Source organism: Bubalus bubalis, chromosome 1 (genome assembly GCF_019923935.1).
Source record: "Bubalus bubalis isolate 160015118507 breed Murrah chromosome 1, NDDB_SH_1, whole genome shotgun sequence".
NCBI classification, from domain to species: Eukaryota; Metazoa; Chordata; class Mammalia; order Artiodactyla; family Bovidae; genus Bubalus; species Bubalus bubalis.
Window position 1 is genome coordinate 187,829,645 of NC_059157.1, and position 23,441 is coordinate 187,853,085.

A 23,441-nucleotide genomic window follows, 5' to 3' on the forward strand; every position below is an offset into this window, starting at 1 on the left:
TTATTGGCGTATAGTTGCTTTACATGCTGTGTTAGTTTCTGCTGTGTATCAAAGTGAATCAGTCGCATGTGTACATATATCCCCTTTTTTTTGGATTTCCTTCCTATTTAGGTCACCGCAGAGCATTGAGTAAAGTGCCCTGTGCTATACAGTAGGTTCTCATTAGTTACCTATTTTCTACATAGCAGTGTATATATGTCAATCTCAGTCTCCCGTTTCATCCCACCCCACCTTCCCCCCTTGCTGCGTTGCAAATAAGCTCATCTATTTTTATAGATTCCACACATATGCATTAATAGACAATATTTGTTTTTCTCTTTCTGAATTTTTTAAAATGAAACAGATGAACATTTTTAATGATAAAAGGTACAATTCACAAAGAAGATAGACATCATAAACCATTAGACACCTAACAACAGAGAAACAAAGATACATAAAGCAAAAATCGGAAGAAATATAAGCAAAAAGAAAAAGATATATAATCATAGGCGACACTGCCCATCTTTGCAGCCCACGTGGGAACATGCCTGGTGTGCACCGGGGGGTCTGGCCGAGTCACACCGAGGCTTTCTCGCTACATCAGCAGCCGCTTCAGGCTCTTAGGAGCCTTACATGATCAGCATGTACAAACCATTCAGAACAGTGCCTGGAATCTAGGAAGTGCTCCATAAAGACTGCCGTGGTTGTTGCAATCATGATACTATAAAGTTGCATTGCTGTCTGTCCCAGGAGCTACTCCCTCTGAGACATTTTTCTCAAAAACTGAGCCTAAAGGGAGAGGAGGGCAGAGGGAGGAATTGTGCCCAGACATCTGAGGTCAGACTCAGCTATGCAGACCTCAAATCCCAGCTCCAGAACGGAAGGGGACACAGTCCAGTTCCTGCTGCCGAGGGCTGGCGGGTCTGCAGCGAGCCTCCAAGGGCTCAGCCAAGACAGCTATGTAGGAGACACTGTCTCCCCACATCAGATATGGTCGCCAGGGCCCCAGGGTCCCCTTCACTTTCTTTGTCTCATCAGAATGGCTACCAGGAAATGAAAGCATCTAGTCGAAGCCACACTGAACATCACCTGGAACATCCCTTTGGCCGCCAATAGCCGAGGGTGATTTCTTGGCAGGACAGACCGTGGAAACGGTGCTTGTCCCTTTAAGGAGCGAGGCCAGGCCACTGTTCATCATCCCACTTTATTGTGCTCCTGGGCTGTAAAGGAAGCGCCCTCCTTCTGCTCTTTGTTTTATGACCTCCATAAACAGTGAATTGCCATGACTGTGCCCGGGGCTAGAATGGCCTCGCTGGCTGGAGGGGCCAGGAGAGCAAAAGTGGAGCAGAGGTGAGTCCCCCCTTCTTCCCTGGAGAGGGGCAGTGCCACCCCCAGAAGGAGGGGTGGGAGGGGACACACAGGGAGTCCCCTCCCGGCCCTACTTACACACAGCTCTGGAAATAAACGCACCCCCAATATTCAGGGTCTCAGATGGGGGTGATTTTCTCTAATGCAAAAGCAAGACATGCCCTTTTGAAGGAATATCCATGTTTTTTTAGAAAAAGCTTTGGGAGGGAGTCAGTTAAGTATATTTTTTGAAGGATGCTCACGGGAGAAGGAAATGGCAACCCACTCCAGTGTTCTTGCCTGGAGAATCCCAGGGACGAGGGAGCCTGGTGGGCTGCCGTCTATGGGATCACACAGAGTCGGACACGACTGAAGTGACTTAGCAGCAGCAGCAGCAGGGCTTTGGGTGAGATGGATAAAGTCAGACAGTTTGTGCATCATACTGACAGCATGGAGACACAGTAAAAATATCGTGCAACAGTTATACAGACATATCAGGAGAGATTGGGACTCACGGTGGACTCCAGGCAGCACACACGTGCCCACAGGTGTTACTCATGACACTGTTGGGGGTTGAGGTTCCAGAACCCATGCCAATGTCCCCAGGCCACCTCCCTGCAGGCACAGGTGTGGGGCCAGAGTGTTACTAAGGCTGTGGTTGTCTCCCATTTGCCCTCAGGGAGGATGGTACGTGTGCCAACAAGCCTGGGTGTGCAGAGGATGGAGGAATGGCCGTGGACAGTCCAGCGTTCCGTCCACTGTTCTGTGCTGTCCAGCACGGCATGAAAAGAGCAGCACCTGTCCGCTGACTGGCCTAGCTGGCCACAGCATCGCCTTCAGCTGACCTCTGAAGTAGGAATTGGAGGGTTGGGCTGTCTTGTTGATCAGTTAAACATGACTTTTATGTCGCTCTGCGCTGCAGAGATGCAGGATTTGTCTGAAACAAATAAACAATTCCTGGAAGGGCTGGGAGAGGCGGAGGCGGGTTCCTTGAAGTGTGCACAGCAGCAGAGTCGGGCAACAGCCTCTGGCACCGGGGCAAGGCAGGCTTGGATGCTGTTCTGGCCACTCGTGGGAGCAGCTGAAGAAACACCATGGGGAAGGGTGCCCATCCTGCCAGCCCACAGGCAGAGTCCTGCCCACAACCCCCACTGGGCAACTCTGCACCCGTCTCCAGGGGGTGGGCTGCTCCTGACCCCTCATTTCTGGCCCAGGACAGGTTGAGGGCCACCCTGGTAGAGAGCCACAGTCCGGAAATACCCAGAAAACCCAGTTCAGATGCTGCCAGACTGCAAGATGGTCCTGGAACTAAATGCAACTGTTTCCTAATAGGTGGGAGACTCTGCCAGCCCCGGCATCTACCTGGCAGGGCCCATTACCCAAGAGGTCAGCGGACGAGGACCCCCAGCATATTTAAGTCAGGCCTGTCCAGGTGTGAGCAGGGAGAGAGCAGCCCAGACCTGCAGAGCCTGGTGATGAGACCTCTGTGCTGACGGCTGACCGTTTGGCCTTCATTAAATCTTTGCCTTAGTTAAAGCCGTGGGCACTCATTAAATCGTGGTGAGCTTGGAGCAGCATCCTTGACGTTCAGTAGCATGTCCTAGACCTGGGGACACTTCTGATGATACATCAGCTGTTCTCACGGAGCAGAGTTTTCCCTGGAGAACACGTGGGTCACCCGTGGCCGTGGGCCACGGGCCGCCTCCGCCTCCGCCTCCATTCTGTGAACCAGCAGGCATTCTGCTGACTCCTGTTCTCATTCTTACTTCCTCTCTCAGTTATCTCAAAAACTTCCAAAGGTTTTTCAACAGTCCAGTCGGACACCAGCATGACCCCCCTCCCACAAAGACCCCCAGTCATGTCCAATCTTGAACTGCCAGCATCCCTGGCTGTGGCTGGTTATTCTTTTATTATTATTATTATTTTGACAACAAAAACATTTTGTGTTGGGGTATAGCCAATTAACAATGTTGTGATAGTTTCACGTGAACAGTGAAGGGATCCACCATACATATACATGTTTCCATTCTCCCCCACCTCCCATCCAAGCTGGCACGTGCCACTGAACAAAGTTCCATGTGCTATACAGTAGGTCCTTGTTGGTTACCCATTTTAAATATAGCAGTGTGTACATGATCTTCCCAAAGTCCTCAACTATCCCTTCCCCCCACTCCGGCAACCATGAGTTCGTTTTCTAAGTCTGTGAGTCTCTTTCTCCTTTGTAAGTTAAGTTCGTTTGTATCATTTCTTTTTAGATTCCACATATGCAGCATACCACATGATATTTCTCCTTCTCTGTCTAGCTCACTTCACTCAGTATGACACGCTCTAGGTCCATCCATGTTGCTGCAGATGGCCTTATTTCATTCTTTTTAATGACTGAGTAGTCTTCCACTGTATATATATACACCACATCTTCTTTATCCATTCCTCTGTCGATGGACATTTAGGTTGCATGAAATTAAAAGACGCTTACTCCTTGGAAGGAAAGTTATGACCAACCTAGATAGCATATTCAAAAGCAGAGACGTTACTTTGCCAACAAAGGTTCATCTAGTCAAGGCTATGGTTTTTCCTGTGGTCATGTATGATGTGAGAGTTGGACTGTGAAGAAGGCTGAGTGCCGAAGAATTGATGCTTTTGAACTGTGGTGTTGAAGAAGACTCTTTCGAGTCCCTTGGACTGCAAGGAGATCCAACCAGTCCATTCTGAAGGAGATCAGCCCTGGGATTTCTTTGGAAGGAATGATGCTAAAGCTGAAACTCCAGTACTTTGGCCACCTCATGCGAAGAGCTGACTCATTGGAAAAGAGTCTGATGCTGGGAGGGATTGGGGGCAGGAGGAGAAGGGGACGACAGAGGATGAGATGGCTGGATGGCATCACCGACTTGATGGACGTGAGGCTGGGTGAACTCCGGGAGTTGGTGATGAACAGGGAGGCCTGGCGTGCTGCGATTCATGGGGTCGCAAAGAGTCAGACACGACTGAGCGACTGAACTGAACTGAACTGATCTGAATGTCTTGGCCATTGTAAACAGTGCTTCAGTGAACACTGTGGAGCATGTATCTTTTCGGGCCATATTTTCCTCTGGCTATATGCCCAGGAGTGGGATTGCAGGGTCATATATTACCTCTGTTTTTAGTTTTTTGAGGAACCTCCATACTGTTCTCCATAGTGGCTATACCATTTACATTCTGTGGCTGCTTATTCTTAAAGCTATCTAAAACTCTCAAAGCAGAAGCACTTGAATATACTTTAATTTTTAAAATTCCGTATATGCCACGCAGCATCTAGCAAACAGTGGGTTTCCTACAAGTGGCGCTAGTGGTAAAGAACCCACCTGCCAATGCAGAAGAGATGTGGTTCGATCCCTGGGTTGAGAAGAGCCCCTGGAGAAGGAAACCACAACCCACTCCAGTATTCTTGCCTGGAGAATTCCATGGACAGAGGAGCCTGGCAGGCTACAGTCCATGGGGCCGCAAAGAGTCAGACATGACTGAAGTGACTTAGCACGCACATACATACTGTCAATTTTTCCTGATACAGTGTGGTTTGGCCACCAAAGTTGGGACTGACTCATATATGCAATTGAAAACTGCTTGTTGCCCCCAAATCCAGGGATTTAGGGCCACCCGAGGCTTCCAGAGGCCCTGGGGAACTGAAAAGCACCTTCGGGACACTGTAGGAAGGATGCTGCTGCTTCTCAGCCTGGAGATGGTTTCCTCTCCCCGCCCCCTAGAGTTCAGCCTGTCACCCCAGGGACCTTGAACACACCAGGGCAGGCACTCAAAGCAAGAGAAGGTATCAGAGAGCCCGTAGCTGCCAGCAACCTCAGTGACAGAACAACAGCTGCTCAGTGACCATTAGCGATGGAACAACACCTGTGGATGCCAGGGTCCCTTAGTCATGTAACAACACCTATGCCTGTTGCTCCTTGGAAGAAAAGCTATGACAAACCTAGACAGCATATTAAAAAGCAGAGATATCACTTTGCCGAAAAAGGTCCATGGCTGTGGTTTTTCTAGCAGTCACGTATGGATGTGAGAGTTGGACCATAAAGAAGGCTGAGCACCAAAGAATTGATGCTTTTGAATTGTGGTCCTGGAGAAGACTCTTGAGAGTCCCTTGAACTGCAAGATTAAACCAGTCAATCCTAAAGGAAATCAATCCTGAATATTCATTGGAAGGACTAATGGCTAAAACTGAAGCGCCAGTACTTTGGCCACCTGATTCAGAGCTGACTCACGGGAAAAGACTGTGATGCTGGGAAAGGTTGAAGGCAAAAGGAGAAGGGGGTGGCAGAGGATGAGATGGTTAGATAGCATCATCGACTTACAGACATGAATCTGAGCAAACTCTTGGAGATAGTGGAGGATAGAGGAGCCTGGCGTGCTATCCCTGGGGTAGCAAAGAGTCAGACACAACTTCGCAGCTGAACAACAATGGCTATTGGTGACCCTTAGTGACGTAACAACACCTGTGGCTGTCAGGGACCCTTAGTGACAGAACGACAGCACCTCTGGCTGTTGGCAACCCTTAGTGACATAGTAACACCTGTGATGTAAAAGCAGTGGTGATGGCTGAGGCAGGACTGAGCACCACCGGCCAGGCTCTGCCCAGAGTATTCTACACACAATTTGTTTTAAGTTCAGAACTCCCCTGGGAGGAAGCAGTGGCCGGCGGCAGGAATTCCAGTGTACTGGGCTGGGGCGGGGGAGGCACCCACTTCCTGAACAGGCTGTGTTTATGGATGTGTGGGTGTGGTTGGCCTTTTGCACAGAGGCATTTTTTTTGCCCTTTCCCCTTGCACAGGAATGCAGATTGTGCAGGATCTAAAGAAGCAGCTCAGGGCGAAATTACAGAGATGGCAGCAGAATGAGCGCCATGACCTGGGCACCAGCGCCCTGGGGCTCTCTGCCTGCCAGCTTACCTTTGTGCCTGTGCCCTTTCTGAAGACATCAGATTTGTTGACATGGGTGGCACATGGGCTGAGGTGTAGCTGTTACGTGGACCGGAATATGAATATCCGAGCCTCGAATTCAGCCAGGAAAAGGAAGGTATGGGATGAAGTACTTGGGGTAGAAATTAAATTTCAGCATCAAAATCCTGTGGTTAAGACTTCCAATGCAGGAGGTGCAGTTAGAGCCCTGGTCGGAGAGCTAAGATCCCACACACCTCTCAGCCAAAGAATCAAAATGTAACACAGAAGCAATACTGTAACAAATTCAATAAAGAATTAAAAAATAGTCCACATCAAAATAAAAAATCTTTTAAAAAAATCCTGTAATGCTCAAAGGAGCCCACCTCAAAAAACAAGGGAAAATTCCCCCTTAACTTTTTATTTCCATTCAATCTATTAAATTTTTTGTTAAATGTTTTTTAAGTCATTATACAATCACATGCAGTTGTAAGAAAAAATGCAGAGACCCAGGCACCCTTTACCCTTTTTGCTGGTGTGGTAACATCCTTCAGACTGCAGTAAGAGCTCACCCCAGACGCTGCTGCAGTCAGGCACAGAGCATGTCATCCCCCAAGGGGCCCTCGTGCTGCCTTTCTATGTCGTTCAGTGGCTAAGCTGTCTCCAACTGTCTGTGACCCCACGGACTGCAGCATGCCAGGCTTCGCTGTCCTTGACTATCTCCTGGAGTTTGCTCAGATTCACGTCCATTGAGTCGGTGATGCCATGCAACCATCTCATCCTCTGTCACCCCCTTCTTTTCCTCCCTTCAGTCTTTCCCAGCATCAGGGTCTTTTCCAAGAAGTCAGCTCTTTGCATCAGGTGATTAAAGTATTGGAGCTTCAGCTTCAGCATCAGTCCTTCCAGTGAATATTCAGGACTGATTTCCTTTAGGATTCACTGATTTGATCTTCTTGCTGTCCAAGGGATTCTCAAGAGTCTTCTGTAGCACCACAGTTTGAAAACATCAATTCTTTGGCACTCAAATTTCTTCTTGATCCAACTCTCACGGCCATACGTGACTACTGGAAAAACCATAGCTTTGACTGTACAGACTTTTATCAGCAAAGTGATGTCTCTGCTTTTTAATAGGCTGTCTACGTTGGTCATAGCCTTCCTTCCAAGGAGCAAGTGTCTTTTCTATAGCATCATCCAGATCCCTTTATCCACCGCCCCTTAACCCTTGACACTTACTAATCTGTTCTCCATCTCTATAGTTTTGTCATTTCAAGAATGTTCTATGTATGAGTGAGTTTGGAGATTGACCTTTTTTCACCCAGCATAATTCTCTAGAAATGCATCCAGGCTACTATGTATCGCAAGTTCAGTCCTTTTTATTACTGAGTAATATTTCATGGTGTGGCCGGGACACTGTTTATTCATTCATCTGCTGAAGGGCATCTGGGTTGTTTCTGGTTTAGGGCAATTATAAATAAAAGCTGTTCTGAACATTGTGTACCGACTTCTGTGTAAACATAACCTGTCACTTCTCTGTCCCAGAGGGCAAGTGCAGGTCATACAGTAATTGTATGTTTAGTTTTGTTAAGAAACTGCCAAACCCTTTTCCAGAATAGCTGTTCTGTTTTACATTCCCACCAGCAGTGTGTGAGTAAGCTAGTTTCTCCACATCTTTTCCAGCATTGGGGGTTGTCACTTTTTTTAATTTTTTTGCAGCTTTTTTGATAAGTGTGCAGTGATATTTCAGTGTGCTTCCATTTGCGTTTCCCAATGACTCACGTAGCTCAGCATCTGTTCATGTGCTTGTCATCCATCTGTATGTGCTCTTCAGTAAAATGTCTGCTCACGGCAGTCCCTGGCAGTCCAGTGGTTAGGACTCAGGGCTTTCACTGCGGGGGCTGGCATTCAGTCCCTGATCAGGAACCAAGATCCCACAAGCCAAAACAAGCAGATGAGTAAATGTCTGTGCCCTGCCCTTTTCAAATTGAATTGTTCTGTTTTTTTACTGTTGAGTTTTTACTGTTCTTTTCATTGTCTATTTTCAAGTCTTTGTCAGATACGTGATTTGCAAATTATTTTTTCCCCAGACTATATACCTTTTTATCTCTTAACAGGATTTTTCCCAAAGGGAAAGTTCTACTTTTGATAAAGTCCAGTTTATCAATTTTCCCTTTTATGGACTGTTTTTGTGGTCAAGTCTGAGAACTCTCTGCCTAGCCCAAGAATCTGAAGATTTTCCTCTATTTTTTTATAGGTTTTATAGTTTCCTATTTTACATCCAGAGTCCACTTTGCATTTGTTGTTGTTATTCAGTCACTAAGTCATGTCGGACTCTGTGACCCCATGGACTGCAGCATACCAGGCTTCCCTGTCCTTCAGTATTTCCCAGAGTTTGCTTAAACTCATGTCCATTGAGTCGGTGATGCCATCCAACCATCTCGTTGTCTGTCACCCCCTTCTCTTCCTGGCCTCAATTTTTCCCACCATTAGGGTCATTTCCAATGAGTTGACTCTTTGCATCAGGTGGCCGAAGTATTGACACTTCAGCTTCAGCATCATTCCTTCCAGTGAATAGTCAGGGTTGATTTCCTTTAGGATTGACTGGTTTAATCTCCTTGCAGTCCAAGGGACTCTCAAGAGTCTCCTCCAAGACCACAGTTCAAAAGCATCTGTTCTTCAGTGCTCATGCTCTTTATGGTTCAACTCTCACATCCATACATAATTACTGGACAAACCATAATTTTAACTCTACAGACCTTTGTCAGCAAAATGATATCTCTGTTTTTAATATGCTGTCTAGGTTTGTCATAGCTTTCCTTCCAAGGAGCAAGTGTCTTTTAACTCCATGGATGCCTGCAGTCACTGTCCACAGTGATTTGGGGTCCAAGAAAATAAAATCTTTCACTGCTTCCACTTTTTCCCCATCTATTTGCCATGAAGTGATGGGACCGGATGCCATGATCTTAGTCTGAATGTTGAGTTTTAAGCCAGCGTTTTCACTCTCCTCTTTCACCCTCATCACAAGACTCTTAATGAAAATGGTAGGTCTCACCATTTATATTTTTCTTTTACCAGAGTTTTGTAGTTTTCAACACACAACTTCTCCATATGTTTTATTTACATTTATTTGAGTTTTTTAAGGGTATGTTCCTGATGTTCAAGCTGGTTTTAGAAAAGGCAGAGAAACCAGAGGTCAAATTAACAACACCCACTGGATCATGGAAAAAGCAAGAGAGTTCCAGAAAAACATCTATTTCTGCTTTATTGACTATGCCAAAGCCTTTTACTGTGTGGATCACAAGAAACTGTGGAAAATTCTGAAAGAGATGGGATTACCGGACCACCTGACTTGCCTCTTGAGAAATCTGTATGCAGGTCAGGAAGCAACAGTTAGAACTGGACATGGAACAACAGACTGGTTCCAAATAGGAAAAGGAGTACGTCAAGGCTGTATATTGTCACCCTGCTTATTTAACTTCTATGCAGAGTACATCATGAGAAATGCTGGGCTAGAAGAAGCACAAGCTGGAATCAAGATTGCTGGGAGAAATATCAATAACCTCAGATATGCAGATGACACCACCCTTATGGCAGAAAGTGAAGAGGAACTAAAAAGCCTCTTGATGAAAGTGAAAGTGGAGAGTGAAAAAGTTGGCTTAAAGCTCAACATTCAGAAAACGAAGATCATGGCATCTGGTCCCATCACTTCATGGGAAATAGATGGGGAAACAGTGGAAACAGTGTCAGACTTTATTTTTTTGGGCTCCAGAATCACTGCAGATTGTGACTGCAGCCATGAAATTAAAAGACGCTTACTCCTTGGAAGGAAAGTTATGACCAACCTAGATAGCATATTCAAAAGCAGAGACAGTACTTTGCCAACAAAGGTCCATCTAGTCAAGGGTATGGTTTTTCCTGTGGTCATGTATGGATGTAAGAGTTGGACTGTGAAGAAGGCTGAGTGCCGAAGAATTGATGCTTTTGAACTGTGGTGTTGGAGAAGACTCTTGAGAGTCCCTTGGACTGCAAGGAGATCCAACCAGTCCATTCTAAAGGAGATCTGCCCTGGGATTTCTTTGGAAGGAATGATGCTAAAGCTGAAACTCCAGTACTTTGGCCACCTCATGTGAAGAGTTGACTCACTGGAAAAGACTCTGATGCTGGGAGGATTGGGAGCAGGAGGAGAAGGAGATGACAGAGGATGAGATGGCTGGATGGCATCACTGACTCGATGGACGTGAGTCTGGGTGAACTCCGGGAGTTGGTGATGGACAGGGAGGCCTGGTGTGCTGTGATTCATGGGGTCGCAAAGAGTCGGACATGACTGAGCAACTGAACTGAACTGAAGTGTATGTAAATGGTGCTGTGATTTTAATTTTAGTGTCTACATGTCATTGCTAGTGTATATAAATACAGTCAATTTGTATTTATCTCGTATACCATGACCATGTTGAACTCACTTGTTCTATTTTTATATTTTGCTGAATTCTAATTGCTAATATTTTGTTAAGAATTTTTGCATTCATATTAATGGCAGATATTGATTTGCAGTTTTCTTTTTTTGTTGTCTTTGTTAGATTTGGTATCGGGTCAATACTAGCTTCATAAAGTGAATCAAAAAGTGTACCCTTCTATTTTCTAGAAGAAATTGTTTAATTCTTGAAGGACTGATTAATTCTTCTTTAAATGTTTGGTAGAATTCTCCAGTGAAACCATTTGCACCTGGAAATTTGTTTCGAGGGATTTTTTTTAAATAAATACAATTTCCTTAATAGTTGCAGACTTTTCAAATTGTGTGCTTCATATTGGATGAGTGTGGTAATTCATACTTTTCTAGGATCTGGTCCATTTTCATTTAGGGTGTCAAGATTATGTGCTTAGAGTTGTTTTTAGTGTTCCCTTGTTACCCTTTTGAGGTCTGCGAGGTCTGTAATGCTGTCTCCCCTTTCATTCTAGATACTGGTGATCTGTGTCTTCTCTCTCGTGTTTCTTAGTCTTGCCAGAGATTTGTCAATTTATTGATATCTTTAAATAACCAGTCCTTTGTTTCATCGATTTCCTGGGTTGTTTTTCTGTTTTCTATTTCATTGATTTCTGCTTTTTATTGTATCCTTCCTTCTGCTGTTCTTGTGGGTTTATTTTTGCTTTTCTTTTTCTAGGTTCTTAGATTATGGAGTTAAGAGTTTTCCTCTCTGTGAATGCAAGCATACAGTGCTATAAATATTCCTCTCAGCACTGCTTTAGCTGTGTCCCACAGCTAAATTTTCATGCGTTGTATTTTCATTTTCATTCTACTTGGCAGAAAACAGCAAAATTCTGTGAAGCAATTATCATTCAGTGTCTATCTTTATATCCCTAAGACTTCCTCTTTGACCCATGTATTACTTAGAAGTGTGTCATTTAGTTTCAAAGTGTTTGAAGATCTTTCTGTTACTGATTTCTAGTTTGATTCTCTTAAAGGTCATAAACCATACTCTATTTGGTTATGGTTCTTTCAAATTTGTTGTGGGTTTTGTGTGTGTGTGGACCAACCTGTGGTCTATTTTGGTATATGCTTCATAGGCACAGGGCTTCCCTTGTGACTCAGCTGGTAAAGAATCTGCCTACAGTGCAGGAGACCTGGGTTTGATCCCTGGGTTGGGAAGATCCCCTGGAAAAGGGAAAGGCTACCCACTCCAGGATTCTGGCCTGGAGAATTTCATGGACTGTATAGTCCATGGGGTCACAAAGAGTCAGACACACCCAAGTGACTTTCACTTCACTTCATAGGCACCTGAAAAGAATGTGCATTCTGCACCTATTGATGAACTTTTAAATATATCTCAAGACTGAGACACACTACTAACTCTTGAAGGTTATGTGATACAGTTTTGCCCAAGATTTCAGAGTAAGTGATCTAAAATACTGCTAAGTTCACCAAGGAGGCCTGTGAAGCCTTCTCACTGGTGGGTCTTGTCAACGGAGCCACCATTTTTCTTCCCTGGGGGGTCTGGTCCTCTCTGAAGGATAGAACTTTGATCAGCTCAACATGTGGCTCAAGAAAGTTTCCTGGCTGACATTTTTACCCTTGTATTTCCAAGAGAGATGATGGGATGTCGTTTTCCTTCTCATCAAGTCATAGGATGCCAAAGCCAGAGGAAACCTTGGGTCATCTGGTCTACTCTTTCCCTTGGCAGGTGAAGGAATGAGGTCCTAGAGGTTATTTTAGATTATTTTTTAAAATACTTCTGTGAAATTAACATAAGTTATTATAGAAGTATATTAGATATAGAGAAACAAAAATAAGGAAAAAAGCTTATATATAATCTTACAACCAAAAAGTAACTACTATTATTATTTTGGAATACACTCTCCCAAGTTTTAAGAAGTGGAATCACACTGTATTATGACTTTCTTAGTTTTATAATAGGCATGAACATTTTTCTAAGATATTATTCCTAGTAGCAGAATACGTTTCCACAGTACAGATACACCATACCACATTTAAATGGTATAAGTGATGTCCGTTTGATGGACATATAGGCCATTACAGTTTTCACTGTGTTAAATAACGTTGTGATAAACATCTTTTGTGTCCATATATATGGTTTTTCCTAGAATTGGAAACAATAAATCAGAGCACGTGAACAGTTTTAGCTTTTGAGCCCTGTTGCCAAATTGGATTATTGGGGGTTTTGTTTGTCTGGACAGGCTTGGCTCGTTTTTGATTTGTGTCAGGTTTAGAGTCTATATGGAAGCTTACGCGAGTTCAGGAGGAAGCCTTGTTTAGGTCCCCAGAGTTTTAGGGTGTGAGCTAAACTGCCACCTGGAACCAAGGGGAGAGCCCTCCCTTCCCAAGAGCACAGAGTGGCTGGAACAGTGCCGTGCATTCCTCACCTTTCTATGAGGCATCCCGCACTGGGCCCGGCCAGGAAACCGGAAAATGGGCAGCTACATACAGCCTGGGGTCTGGACCTTGTAAACCCAGCCGCCCAGCCCAGTTTTATGTACCAGGCAACAGAGGGACAAACTCGCTCACCCCAGCTGCTTCCTCTCTCTGGGACCTACCGTGAGAACGGTGTGTGTTGCACTCAAAATATGCCTTGAACTTTCTGTCATAGTAATTGCCCCCATAAAATGGTCCAGGGCATTGCATGAAAGCGTCCCGTATTTAAAGACCAGTCCTGCCTGCTTTTATGGCTGGTGCTGACTGCAGGAAGATCACAGCCCCGGCCACTCTGCTGAGGCACCACTGAGAGCTGTCCCGGGGGAAAGGGCATCTGAAGCTGGACGGGAAACCTGGGGCCCAGGAGAGGCCCTGCTGCCGACCAGTGGCCCGAGCACCCCTCCCCCAGGTACCAGGCGGCTCCTGGGCACAGTGATGGGGTTCAGCCCGTGGTCCACTGAGTGCACCCTTTTCCATCAGTCTTTCTTTTCTCATCTGCAGAGAAAGAAGAACTGATCCAGAACGTGCTGACCCAAGTGGCGGAGCAGTTCTCAAGGTACAGAATCTTCTGGATGCATCCTTTCCGGGGCTGGGTACTCTTTCTCTTCTTGGCGGGTGGGCCCCATGCCGTGAGGCTATCTCAGCTGGTGGGCTCTCACCCATCACTTCCCCGGAGAAGCTACCTGCCCGGTGGGGTCCTTTGGGGAATTCTGTAACTAAGCCAGCATGCATGGGGTCCAGGAGATGCTCGCCTGCTGGTGCTTTCAGAGTAAGAACCCGTGTTGCTGAGAATGTCCTCAGCTGGCTCTTCTGGGGCGAGGATTTCAGCCTACAGGAATTGACAGCACAGAGATCCTGTGTGGGTCTCTGGCTCACTCTTCATTCTGAGTTATGCTGCCGGTTCTAGAGTCAATGCTTTGCATTTTCTCAGTTACCTCCTATGGCATCTTACTGCCCCCCGGGTAGTTGAAATAGGGAGAAGGCATAGGGTATTTTCTTAAAGCCCAAGAGTTGTTGAACTGAATGGGTTGGATCCCAGAGAAGGACACACCAGCTGCCTAAGGTGGTCTGTGCCCAGCGGGATGGGGTGTGTGTGTGTGGAGGGGTGAGTGCTGGTCCATGCCAGGGGTGAGCAGAGAACCCAGGTCCTCCCCAGAGAGTATCTGCTCACTGGCCAGGTATGGGGAGTAATCATGCCCGCTCTGTGTTCTGGTCTTGGAAAATACACCTTCGAGATAATTCCAGAGTGTGTCCTTTTCCTCCTCCCCGCTGCCTCCAACTCCCATGAGTTCCTTAAAAGCAACTCCTCTGTTTGGACCCCTCACCAGCCCACCTGTGGGCCTCACCGTGGCAAGGAGCCGGCAGATGTTGACCGAACCCACTTTAACTTGGAGAATTTGAGGAGTTATGTTGTTTTGTTTTTTTCCTTCCCAGAGCTTTTAAAATCAACGAGCTGAAAGCTGAATTTGCAAATCACTTGGCAGTGCTAGAGAAACGCGTCGAATGTGAGTGGCATGTTGATGTCTTTTCGCTGATGTGTCTTTTAACCTCAGTTTAAATTAAGCCACTTAAGCTGTGGTGCGTGATGATGGCAGGGGAGGTGAGGCCGAGAACGAATGTTTTGTCTTTGTGAAACACTCAGTACTTACCTTTGAAGTTAACGAAGGCTAGAAGAGTGATAAATCTTAAGTGTTTTATTCTGTTTTAAAAGTAACCCAGTAACACGCAATGTGTTAGAAGTACACAGTAATTTGTAATCCGGTGTATCTCATCACGTGGTATGTGTCATGGTAGCACAGAAGAGCACAGAGGAGACCACGGGGCTTCCTAGACCGGGCCCCCCGTGAGAGGAACCCTGCAGAACAGCTTTTGTGTGTCCCTTTCTACATAAATGAGAACACACCAACCCATACTCTGTGGTTTCACAATTTTAGGGGAAGCTGTCTACTTAATGACCACCAAGTCCTGACTCAGTGACCAAGTAGCTAAAACTCCAGAAGATAACAGCTTCCAGCCAGTCACCCTTTGTGTCCCATCCGTAAAATAAGGGGCAGTGCTTGAATTCCTTGTGGTCCACAGTTCCCCGCCCCGGGCCCAAAGAGATGGCTCTTTGTCAGTGTCAAGGCTAGTGTCAAGGATAATGGCTCCCGGGCACTGCATTTACTGACTTGCGGAGTGAGTAAACAGACTCCAGATGTGAGGCTATCGGGATGGCGTCACAGCCTCTACCTGGCTAACTCATTGAAGGTCACTTTTCATACCTTGTATGAACTGCTTAGTTTTTTCCAAGAAAAAAAAAAAATCACGATTGTGTCCAAAACCAGCCTGCCTAAAGAACTTGAATCATGATTTACAATCACCCTCTTCAAAGTGCGGCAGCATTTTTTAAATCCATTTGATCATTAGAGCTGCAAAACAGTTCTGTTTTCCCCACTGACAGTGAAGGAGCCAAAGAGATTAAGTGACCTGCTTGAGTTCATTCAGCAAATTGGAAAAGTAAATACCATAAAGAAGGCTGAGCAGCGAAGAATTGATGCTTTTGAACTGTGGTGTTGGAGAAGACTTGAGAGTCCCTTGGACTGCAAGGAGATCAAACCAGTCAATCCTAAAGGAAATCAGTCCTGAATATTCTTTGGAAGGATTGATACTCAAGCTGAAGCTCCAACACTTTGGCCAGCTGATAGGAAGAACTGACTCACTGGAAAAGACTAATGCTGGGAAAGATTGAGGGAAAGAGGGGAAGGAGTCAACAGAGGATGAGATGGGTGGATGGTATCATCAATTCAATGGACATGCGTTTGAGCAAACTCCGGGAGATAGTGAAGGACAGGGTTGCCTGGCATTGTGCAGTCCATTGGGTTGCAAAGAGTTGAACAAAATTTAGAGACTGAACAAGCCCTGAGGTCCTAGGGCTTTCATCAGCACCTTTCACCATGAGGAGCTGGGGATTTGAGGGGAGGCTCGAGGAAGAGCAGGTTAGAAAGCTGCTGAGGCAGCTGGCCTTGTACCCACTGCCGCGGACACTGGTCGTGGCTGCATCAAGCAGAAAAGAGGTTTTGCCTCCGAGAGATTTGAGGGGGTCCCCTGGGCACTGAGAGTGTCAGGACGAGGCTCCTCAGTAGCTGTTCCGCAGGAGCAATGCTCCATATGCCACATAGAGCTGATGCTGTGAGGACTCGGATCTGGCAGATCTGAGCCCCAGATATACAGTATCCCCAGCACCCCAAGATCAGTGCTGGGACCCCCACAGCTCACGGCCACTGCTGCAAACATCAGGCTTCTTCTCTGTTCATCAGCTGTAGATCCAGAGTCTGGGCAGAGTGGACCCCATGCCCACACACACATACACACCCTGCCCCCTACCCCTGCCCACTGCAGGGAAGGCCAGAGAAACTGAGTATGTTTGTTTCCTGTGGTTGTCATGTCAACGCACCCAAACTAGGGGGTTGGAACAACAGGAATGAATTCTCCCGCAGTCTGGAGGCCAGATGCCGAGGTCACGGTGCCGCAGGGCCAGTTCTTCCCGGAGGGGCCCTGTCCTGAGCCTGCTGTGGCTCCCAGGCTGCCCGTGGGCTTGGTATGTGGCCGTCACTGCACTCAGCCTCCCCCTGCCCTCCTTTGTATTCAGGTCTCCCTCTACCTCCCCGCATCAGGCACCTCTCTGTGGATTCTGAGCCCACCCTCACCCAGGACGATCTGATCTCAGGATCCGTTTCCTAAACAGAGTCACACTTGCATTCTGGGGATCAAGATGTGAGCCTCTCCCTTTGTCGTTGCTGTTCAGTTGCTCCGTCACATCCGACTCTTTGCAGCCCATGGACTGCTGAACACCAGGTTCCCCTGCCCTTCACCATCTCCTGCAGTTTGTTCAAACTCATGTCCATTGAGTCGTCGATACCATCCAACCTTCTCATCCTCTGTCATCCCCTTCTCCTCCTGCCTTCAATCTTACCCAGAATCAGGATCTTTTCCAATGAGTTGGCTCTTCACATCAGGTGGCCAAAGGATTGGAGCTTCAGCTTCAGCATCAATCTTTCCAATGAATATTCAGAGTTGATTTCCTTTAAGATTGACTGGTTTGATCTCCCTTGGTCTCCAAGGGACCTTCAAGATTCTCCTCCAGCACCACAGTTCAAAAACATCGGTCTTCAGCACTCAGCCTTCTCTATGGTCCAGCTCTCACATCCGTACATGACTACTGGAAAAACCATAGCTTTGACTCTACAGACCTTTGTTGGCAAAGTGATGTCTCTGCTTTTTATTACGCTCTCTAGATTCGTCATAGCTTTTCCCTATGTCATTGCCTGTCTCTTACGGGGGCACAATTCAACCCACTGCTGTGAGCATTTGCTGTTTCATCTTCTGCAGTGGGAGGCAAGCCCCACTTCCCACCAAGCCCCATGGGGTAGAACTGTCCAGACGTGGGAAGTGGTTCAGCCAGAGATCACAAAAAGCGTTCACTGCTGAGTCACTGCCTACACTTACAGAGAAGAACCATCTTCCAGTCACCACCTGGAGAGCAGATGCCTGGAGGGTGGAGGGGGGCGGCAGGTGCCTCCTGCTTCATCCTCCTCTCCTCCAGCTCCACTGGCCCCTCCTTGCACAGAAGCCAGCTCCAGGCCTTCCATTCTTTGTACACTGGCGGGTTAAAGAGGCTGTTAATTAATTTTCAGAACTCCTGCCGAGAGCTGTGAGACGGAGGGCTTCCGGTCTCTGGCCATGAGAGCAGCAATTGGGCAGAGAAGTGTCTCTATTTTGCCTTCAAGTGGCTTGTGGATTGATAACTGTTAAAGGACAGAGCCCTGGTAACCGTCTCCCCTGGCCTATCCTTGCCCCAAATCCTCCAGAACTAGCTTGAATCTCCTCCTAGGGCTCTTGTGTGAATCACAGAAGTCACACACATGCACATAGGTGACCTGGAAGACACGGTCCAGCTCCACGAGATCACGGTTACTCGTGTTTTTACTAGTCGTATTCATCCTAGCACCAGAGGGCTGGGCCCTGAATGGGAGGGATGGAGGGGGCTTGCTTTCTCAGGGGGAAGAGAGTGTCAGGGTTAGGGTTCTAGGCGCTTTGGTCAGCTGGATCGTTGGGGTTGGGGGGCACTCTGGGCAGCGGGTTACCCCCAGCCCCATTTTAGTACCTCTCCCCATGTCAGCCCCCAGCACCCCCACCTCCTCCTGGCTGCCCGTCGTGCACAGGAGTGGCGGGTTCACACACTGCAGGAGGTGGTTCTTGTGCTGCTTGAACTCCACTTGGCTTTAGGCCTGGCCTCTCCTGGCGCTTGTGGCTGACTGCTCCCAGGCTTGCCAGGCTCCACCGTTAACACGGAAATGACCACAGTTGCCTCACCTGAGCTGAGCGCCCGGGGGCAGGGGGGTATGAGTTCCAAAGAGCCGCCCAGACGTAGCATCTGTGCCTCCCGCAAAGACATCACAGGGACCCTGGAAGTGGACAGCGGAGGCCCTCTGGACGGTCGGCAGTCAGACCTCTGCCATCAGTCACTTGGGGAACTGGTCACCCCAGCCTCTCAGAAGGTCAGTCCTGACCCTGCACTGCTGCCAGAAGCAAGCCAGCTGTGAAGGCTGCCAGGCTGCTCCAATAGGCCCGGCCAGACGTGGGCGCACACACACACACACACACACACACAGGCACATACACACAGAGGCACACACGCACAGAGCTACAGAGGCACGCACACAGACACACACACACAGACACACAGAGGCACACACACAGAGCTACAGAGGCACGCACACAGACACACACACAGACACACAGAGGCGCACACACACACACACAGGCGCACACAGACACACACACAGAGGCACATACACACCCATACATGTAGACACACATAGAAACATGGGCACATATACTCAAAAATACACAAACCCTTACATACATACACATATGAACAGACATGCACGCCATGCTCACACGTATACGTGCTGTGTCTGGTGTGTCTGAGCTGCTACTGACTGTTCTCTGCTTCGGAGGTCCAGAGAGGGACCGGCTAGAACTGCCCATCTGTAAACCACGTTACATTGGTTTGACTTGTGTTTGAATGGAATTTCCTGCTTTTTTTTTTAACCTTCTCAAGTGTTTAATTTTTTGGAGTCAAATATAAATTTTTCTGTAGCTCTTAATTCACCTTAAAGGCTTTCCTTCCTTTTCTACAGAATGTTTTCCTTCTTCAGGAGGCTGGGGTCTTGCTTAGGTGGAAGGGTGTTGTAAACACAGGACACCCAGGGCCTCCTCTTGCTTCCCGGCTGGAGGTGAACCATCCAGGGCACCCCTCTCCCTCCCTCCCTTTCTTCTTGTTTGCAGGACAGGCCCAGGCACCCTGCAGGCACAGGGCAGCCCTGCTCCCATCCAGCCTTTGTCCTTGCCCGTGCGTGCCACCTGCTTAGTCACTCAGACATGTCTGACTCTTTGTGACCTCATGGGCTGTAGCCCACCAGGCTCCTCTGTCCATGGGATTCTCCAGGCAAGAATACTGGCGTGGGTTACAGTTACCTTCTCCAGGGAATCTTCCTGACCCAGGGATCAAACCTGTGTCTCATGTCTCCTGCATCGGCAGCTGGATTCTTTACCACTAGCGCCACCTGGACCCGAGCTCCATCCCTGGATCAGGAAGATCCCCTGGAAAAAGGCATGGCAACCCACTCCAGCATTCTTGCCCAGAGAACCCCATGGACAGAGGAGCCTGGCGGTCTACAGTCCTTGCCCAGGCCTGGCCCAAAACCTAAAGACTGGAGAGCTGGCCCCAGGGGCCTGAGTTTACAGCCAGGTCAAGCAAACAACCCAGAAGACTGAAACCAAACCTTGCTTTTCTTTTTGTCACTCGGGAAATGTGCGTTATGCAAATTCCTTAGCAGAGTTCTTGGCAGAAATGCCGAAACACGGCTCTATTCCTACGGGTCTGTAAACAATTTTCGAAGCTCTTCAGCCTCACCAGGGCCTGGCCTGCCCACAGTAGCCTCTCAGGAGAGCCCGATGGGGCTGGAGGGAGGAGAGAACAGGACAGAGCTGCCTCCGTGACCACCCTCTTGCTCCTGCCCACTGAGGCCCCATTCCTGAAGCCAGCATCCCTCTTAGCGAATCATTCCTGAACATTCTCCTCCAGGGTGGCTGTAACCTGCCAAGGCCCATGGAGCCGCTTCTAAAGTCCGAGAGAGGCCAGCAGAGTCCATGTGATGCTCAGGCCGCTAGTCTGGGGCTCTGGTCTGTGCCACCTGTGTTTAAAGTTTGGGACTGATGAGTGGGCTGAGATGTAGACAGCTGACATCCATCCCCACCATGGGGCCTCACTGGGTGGCCACAGGACCTGGGGGAGGCCCAGCACAGTTGGCCTTCTTGCTCCCCCAGGATCTTCCAAAAGGGAGCCTGGTGTCCAGCAAGGCCTGGGAGGGGCTGCCCCAGATCTATGCATGCCTGCATCCACCAACGTCTCCCAGCTTCCTCCCTGTGCTCTGGAGCTTTGCTACCTCCCGGCTTCCTCCCTGCGCTCTGGCGCTTTAATCCCATGACATGTTGTTTTCTCGTCCATTGATGAATGCACTTTTTGCCATCACATTGCTCACTGTCAATTTCCTCGGCAACCAGGCTCTATTTCATAAATATCTTTGCCGTAAATTCTGGATTTCTGAGATTCAGATAAGTGATATCATACCATGTAGCCCAAAAGACTGAATCTTAACATCACCCCCAATAAATGGCCAAGGAATCTGATCTACATCAATTCCAATATCCATTTGATCAAACATCAGGCAGCCACCAAGAGCCATGAGCTAGTGGGCAGCTGCTAACAGGAGCATCCTTGACCTTGATGATGGAAAAAAGCAAATGAGAAAACAGAGCGGCATGATCCCCAAATTTGTTTTTTTTTTTAAGAAATTTTTTTGATGTGGATCATTTTTAAAGTCTTTATCTAATTTGTTACAGTACTGTTTCTATCTTATGTTTTGGTTTTTTGGCTTCAAGGTATATTGGATCTTAGCTCCCTGACCAGGTATTGAACCCTGGGACCCCTGCATTGAAAGACGAAGCCTTAACCACTGGATTGACAGGAAAATTTCTTGTCTTTTTAAAAATAAGAGTAAATAGATAGATATTAAGAATGCATGGGGATGGGAGAGAAATGCCTGGAAGGATACACTCACACACACACATATATATAATATATTGTTGTTGTTGTTCAGTCGCTCAGTCGTGTCTGACTCTGTGATCCCATGGACTGCAGCACGCCAGGCTTCCCTGTGCTTCACTATCTCCTGGAGCTTGCTCAAACTCATCTCCATCGAGTTGGTGATACCGTCCAACCATCTTATCCCTCTGTCATCCCCTTCTCCTCATGCCTTCAGTCTTTCCCAGCATCAGGGTCTTTTCCACTGAGTTGGCTCTTGGCATCAGGTGTATTGGAGCTTCAGCCTCAGCATCAGTTCCTCCAATGAATGCTGCTGCTGCTGCTGCTGCTAAGTCGCTTCAGTGGTGTCCGACTCTGTGCGACCCCATAGACGGCAGCCCAACAGGCTCCCCCGTCCCTCGCATTCTCCAGGCAAGAACACTGGAGTGGGTTGCCATTTCCTTCTCCAGTGCGTGAAAGTGAAAAGTGAAAGTGAAGTCGCTCAGTCGTGTCTGACTCTTAGTGACCCCATGGACTATAGCCTACCAGGCTCCTCCGTCCATGGGATTCTCCAGGCAAGAATACTGGAGTGGGTTGCCATTTCCTTCTCCACCAATGAATATTCAGGATTAATTTCCTAAGATTGACTGGTTTGATCTCCTTGCAGTCTAAGGAACTCTCAGGGGTCTTCTCCAACACCATATAATAGTAAATGAATTCTCTTCTGGCCCAATGGGCTCATGGATACATTTTTAAATACTCTTCTTTGATAGGCCCTGTATTTGCTCCATTTTCTGTAGTAGTCATAGGTTATTTTGTATTCAGAAAAGTGATGCTGGAAACATAACGAGTATATCCATGGACCCTGACTGGCAGGGCACCGCTGCCCTGTTTGGACTATACAGCATGGTCTGTCTCTTCCCCACATGGATTCCCTTTTTGGATCCAAGTCTGTGCCACATGCCAGGTCCCTTCTCCAGCTGTATTCCCCTTTCTGAAATTTTCTGCCCTTCACGTGTTAGCAACCCTTTCCTGGACCCCTTCCTGCCACTGATGTTGACTCCACTGTATGTCCCAGTGACAGACACGGCTGCAACATGGTTCCCTCCTCCAAGGGGTGAGCATCTTGCAGCGGGACCAAGGCTGAGGAGTGCCCTGGGCGGGTGCACACTCCTGGTCCCAATGCAAACCTTTACGACGTGTGCTGCTGCACTTCTTGGGAGTGGACCCAAGCCTCCGTCCACCTCTTAACAGCATGGGTGCAAGAAACGACTGAGAGCATCCTACCCCAAAGGAGGATGCGGGGTCCCAGTGGGAGCTCGAAGTACCGATGTCATTTCCTCCACCCCCTCCACCTCACTGGCCCTGCGTCCTGGTACAGAAGGGAGGAGGTGGTTTTTGAGCCTCTGCCTTGGCATCCCACATGGCAGAGAAGCAGGTCACCAGGACCGGATTCACAGATCAGATCCTCCAGATTCCTGCCACATAGACGGAAGGACGCTGTGGTTTCACAAAGCCTGGCCCCCGCTTGGCCCCTGACCCTGAAATGTTTAGAAAACCCGCCCAGGGAGGTTCTAGTTCCTGCCTGTCTGCCCAGGGCGGTGCTGGGAAAATTTCCGCCGCCATGAGCTCTAGAGCTGCTGACAGCTCGTCCCGGCGGGAGGGGATTAATGGAAACCAGCGGAAGTCACCGAGCTGCTTTGTTTTTCTTTTAGAAATCATCTGCATTTTATTTTTAGCCATATTCAGAGCCACGCTCCATGAAAAGGGGGATGAGTGGCATCGTGGGTAGTATCTTTTTGCATAAAAATTGAGGTGTGATTACAAAGTAACAAAGCTCATCTTTTTTATTTCTTATGAACTGACTCTAGTCTGAAAGCCCTTCCAAAGCTGGCAGCATTTCTGGGCTAAATATGCACCTGCCAAGTGTGTATGTCTTGAAGTTCAATACTCGCTTGTGGGTGTAAGCGCCAGTTCATCCTTTGATGAAAAACAAATTAGTAGTGTGCTGACTTAAGGGACCCCCCCTCGCCACAGCACCCCGGCAGTATGACCAAGCCTGGGGTCCTCCTCCTGGCCTGTTCATTTCTCACCATTTCAGGTGTGGACTTCTCCTGGTTAACTGCTCTACAGGATCTTAAAGTGC

At 47.8% G+C, this 23,441-nt stretch overlaps 1 protein-coding gene across 3 annotated transcripts in view; it reads left to right on the forward strand.

The window, feature by feature from the left end:
- Positions 1 to 23,441, forward strand: part of PDE9A (phosphodiesterase 9A) — a 107,593-nt gene that overhangs the window by 57,823 nt on the left and 26,329 nt on the right. For all 3 annotated transcript variants that reach the window (XM_025292280.3, XM_025292278.3, XM_044947427.2), the window contains exons 5-6: positions 13,669 to 13,723; positions 14,602 to 14,672. In XM_025292280.3, coding sequence (XP_025148065.3) covers positions 13,669 to 13,723; positions 14,602 to 14,672 — 126 coding nt within the window. The remainder of the gene's footprint in view (positions 1 to 13,668; positions 13,724 to 14,601; positions 14,673 to 23,441) is intronic.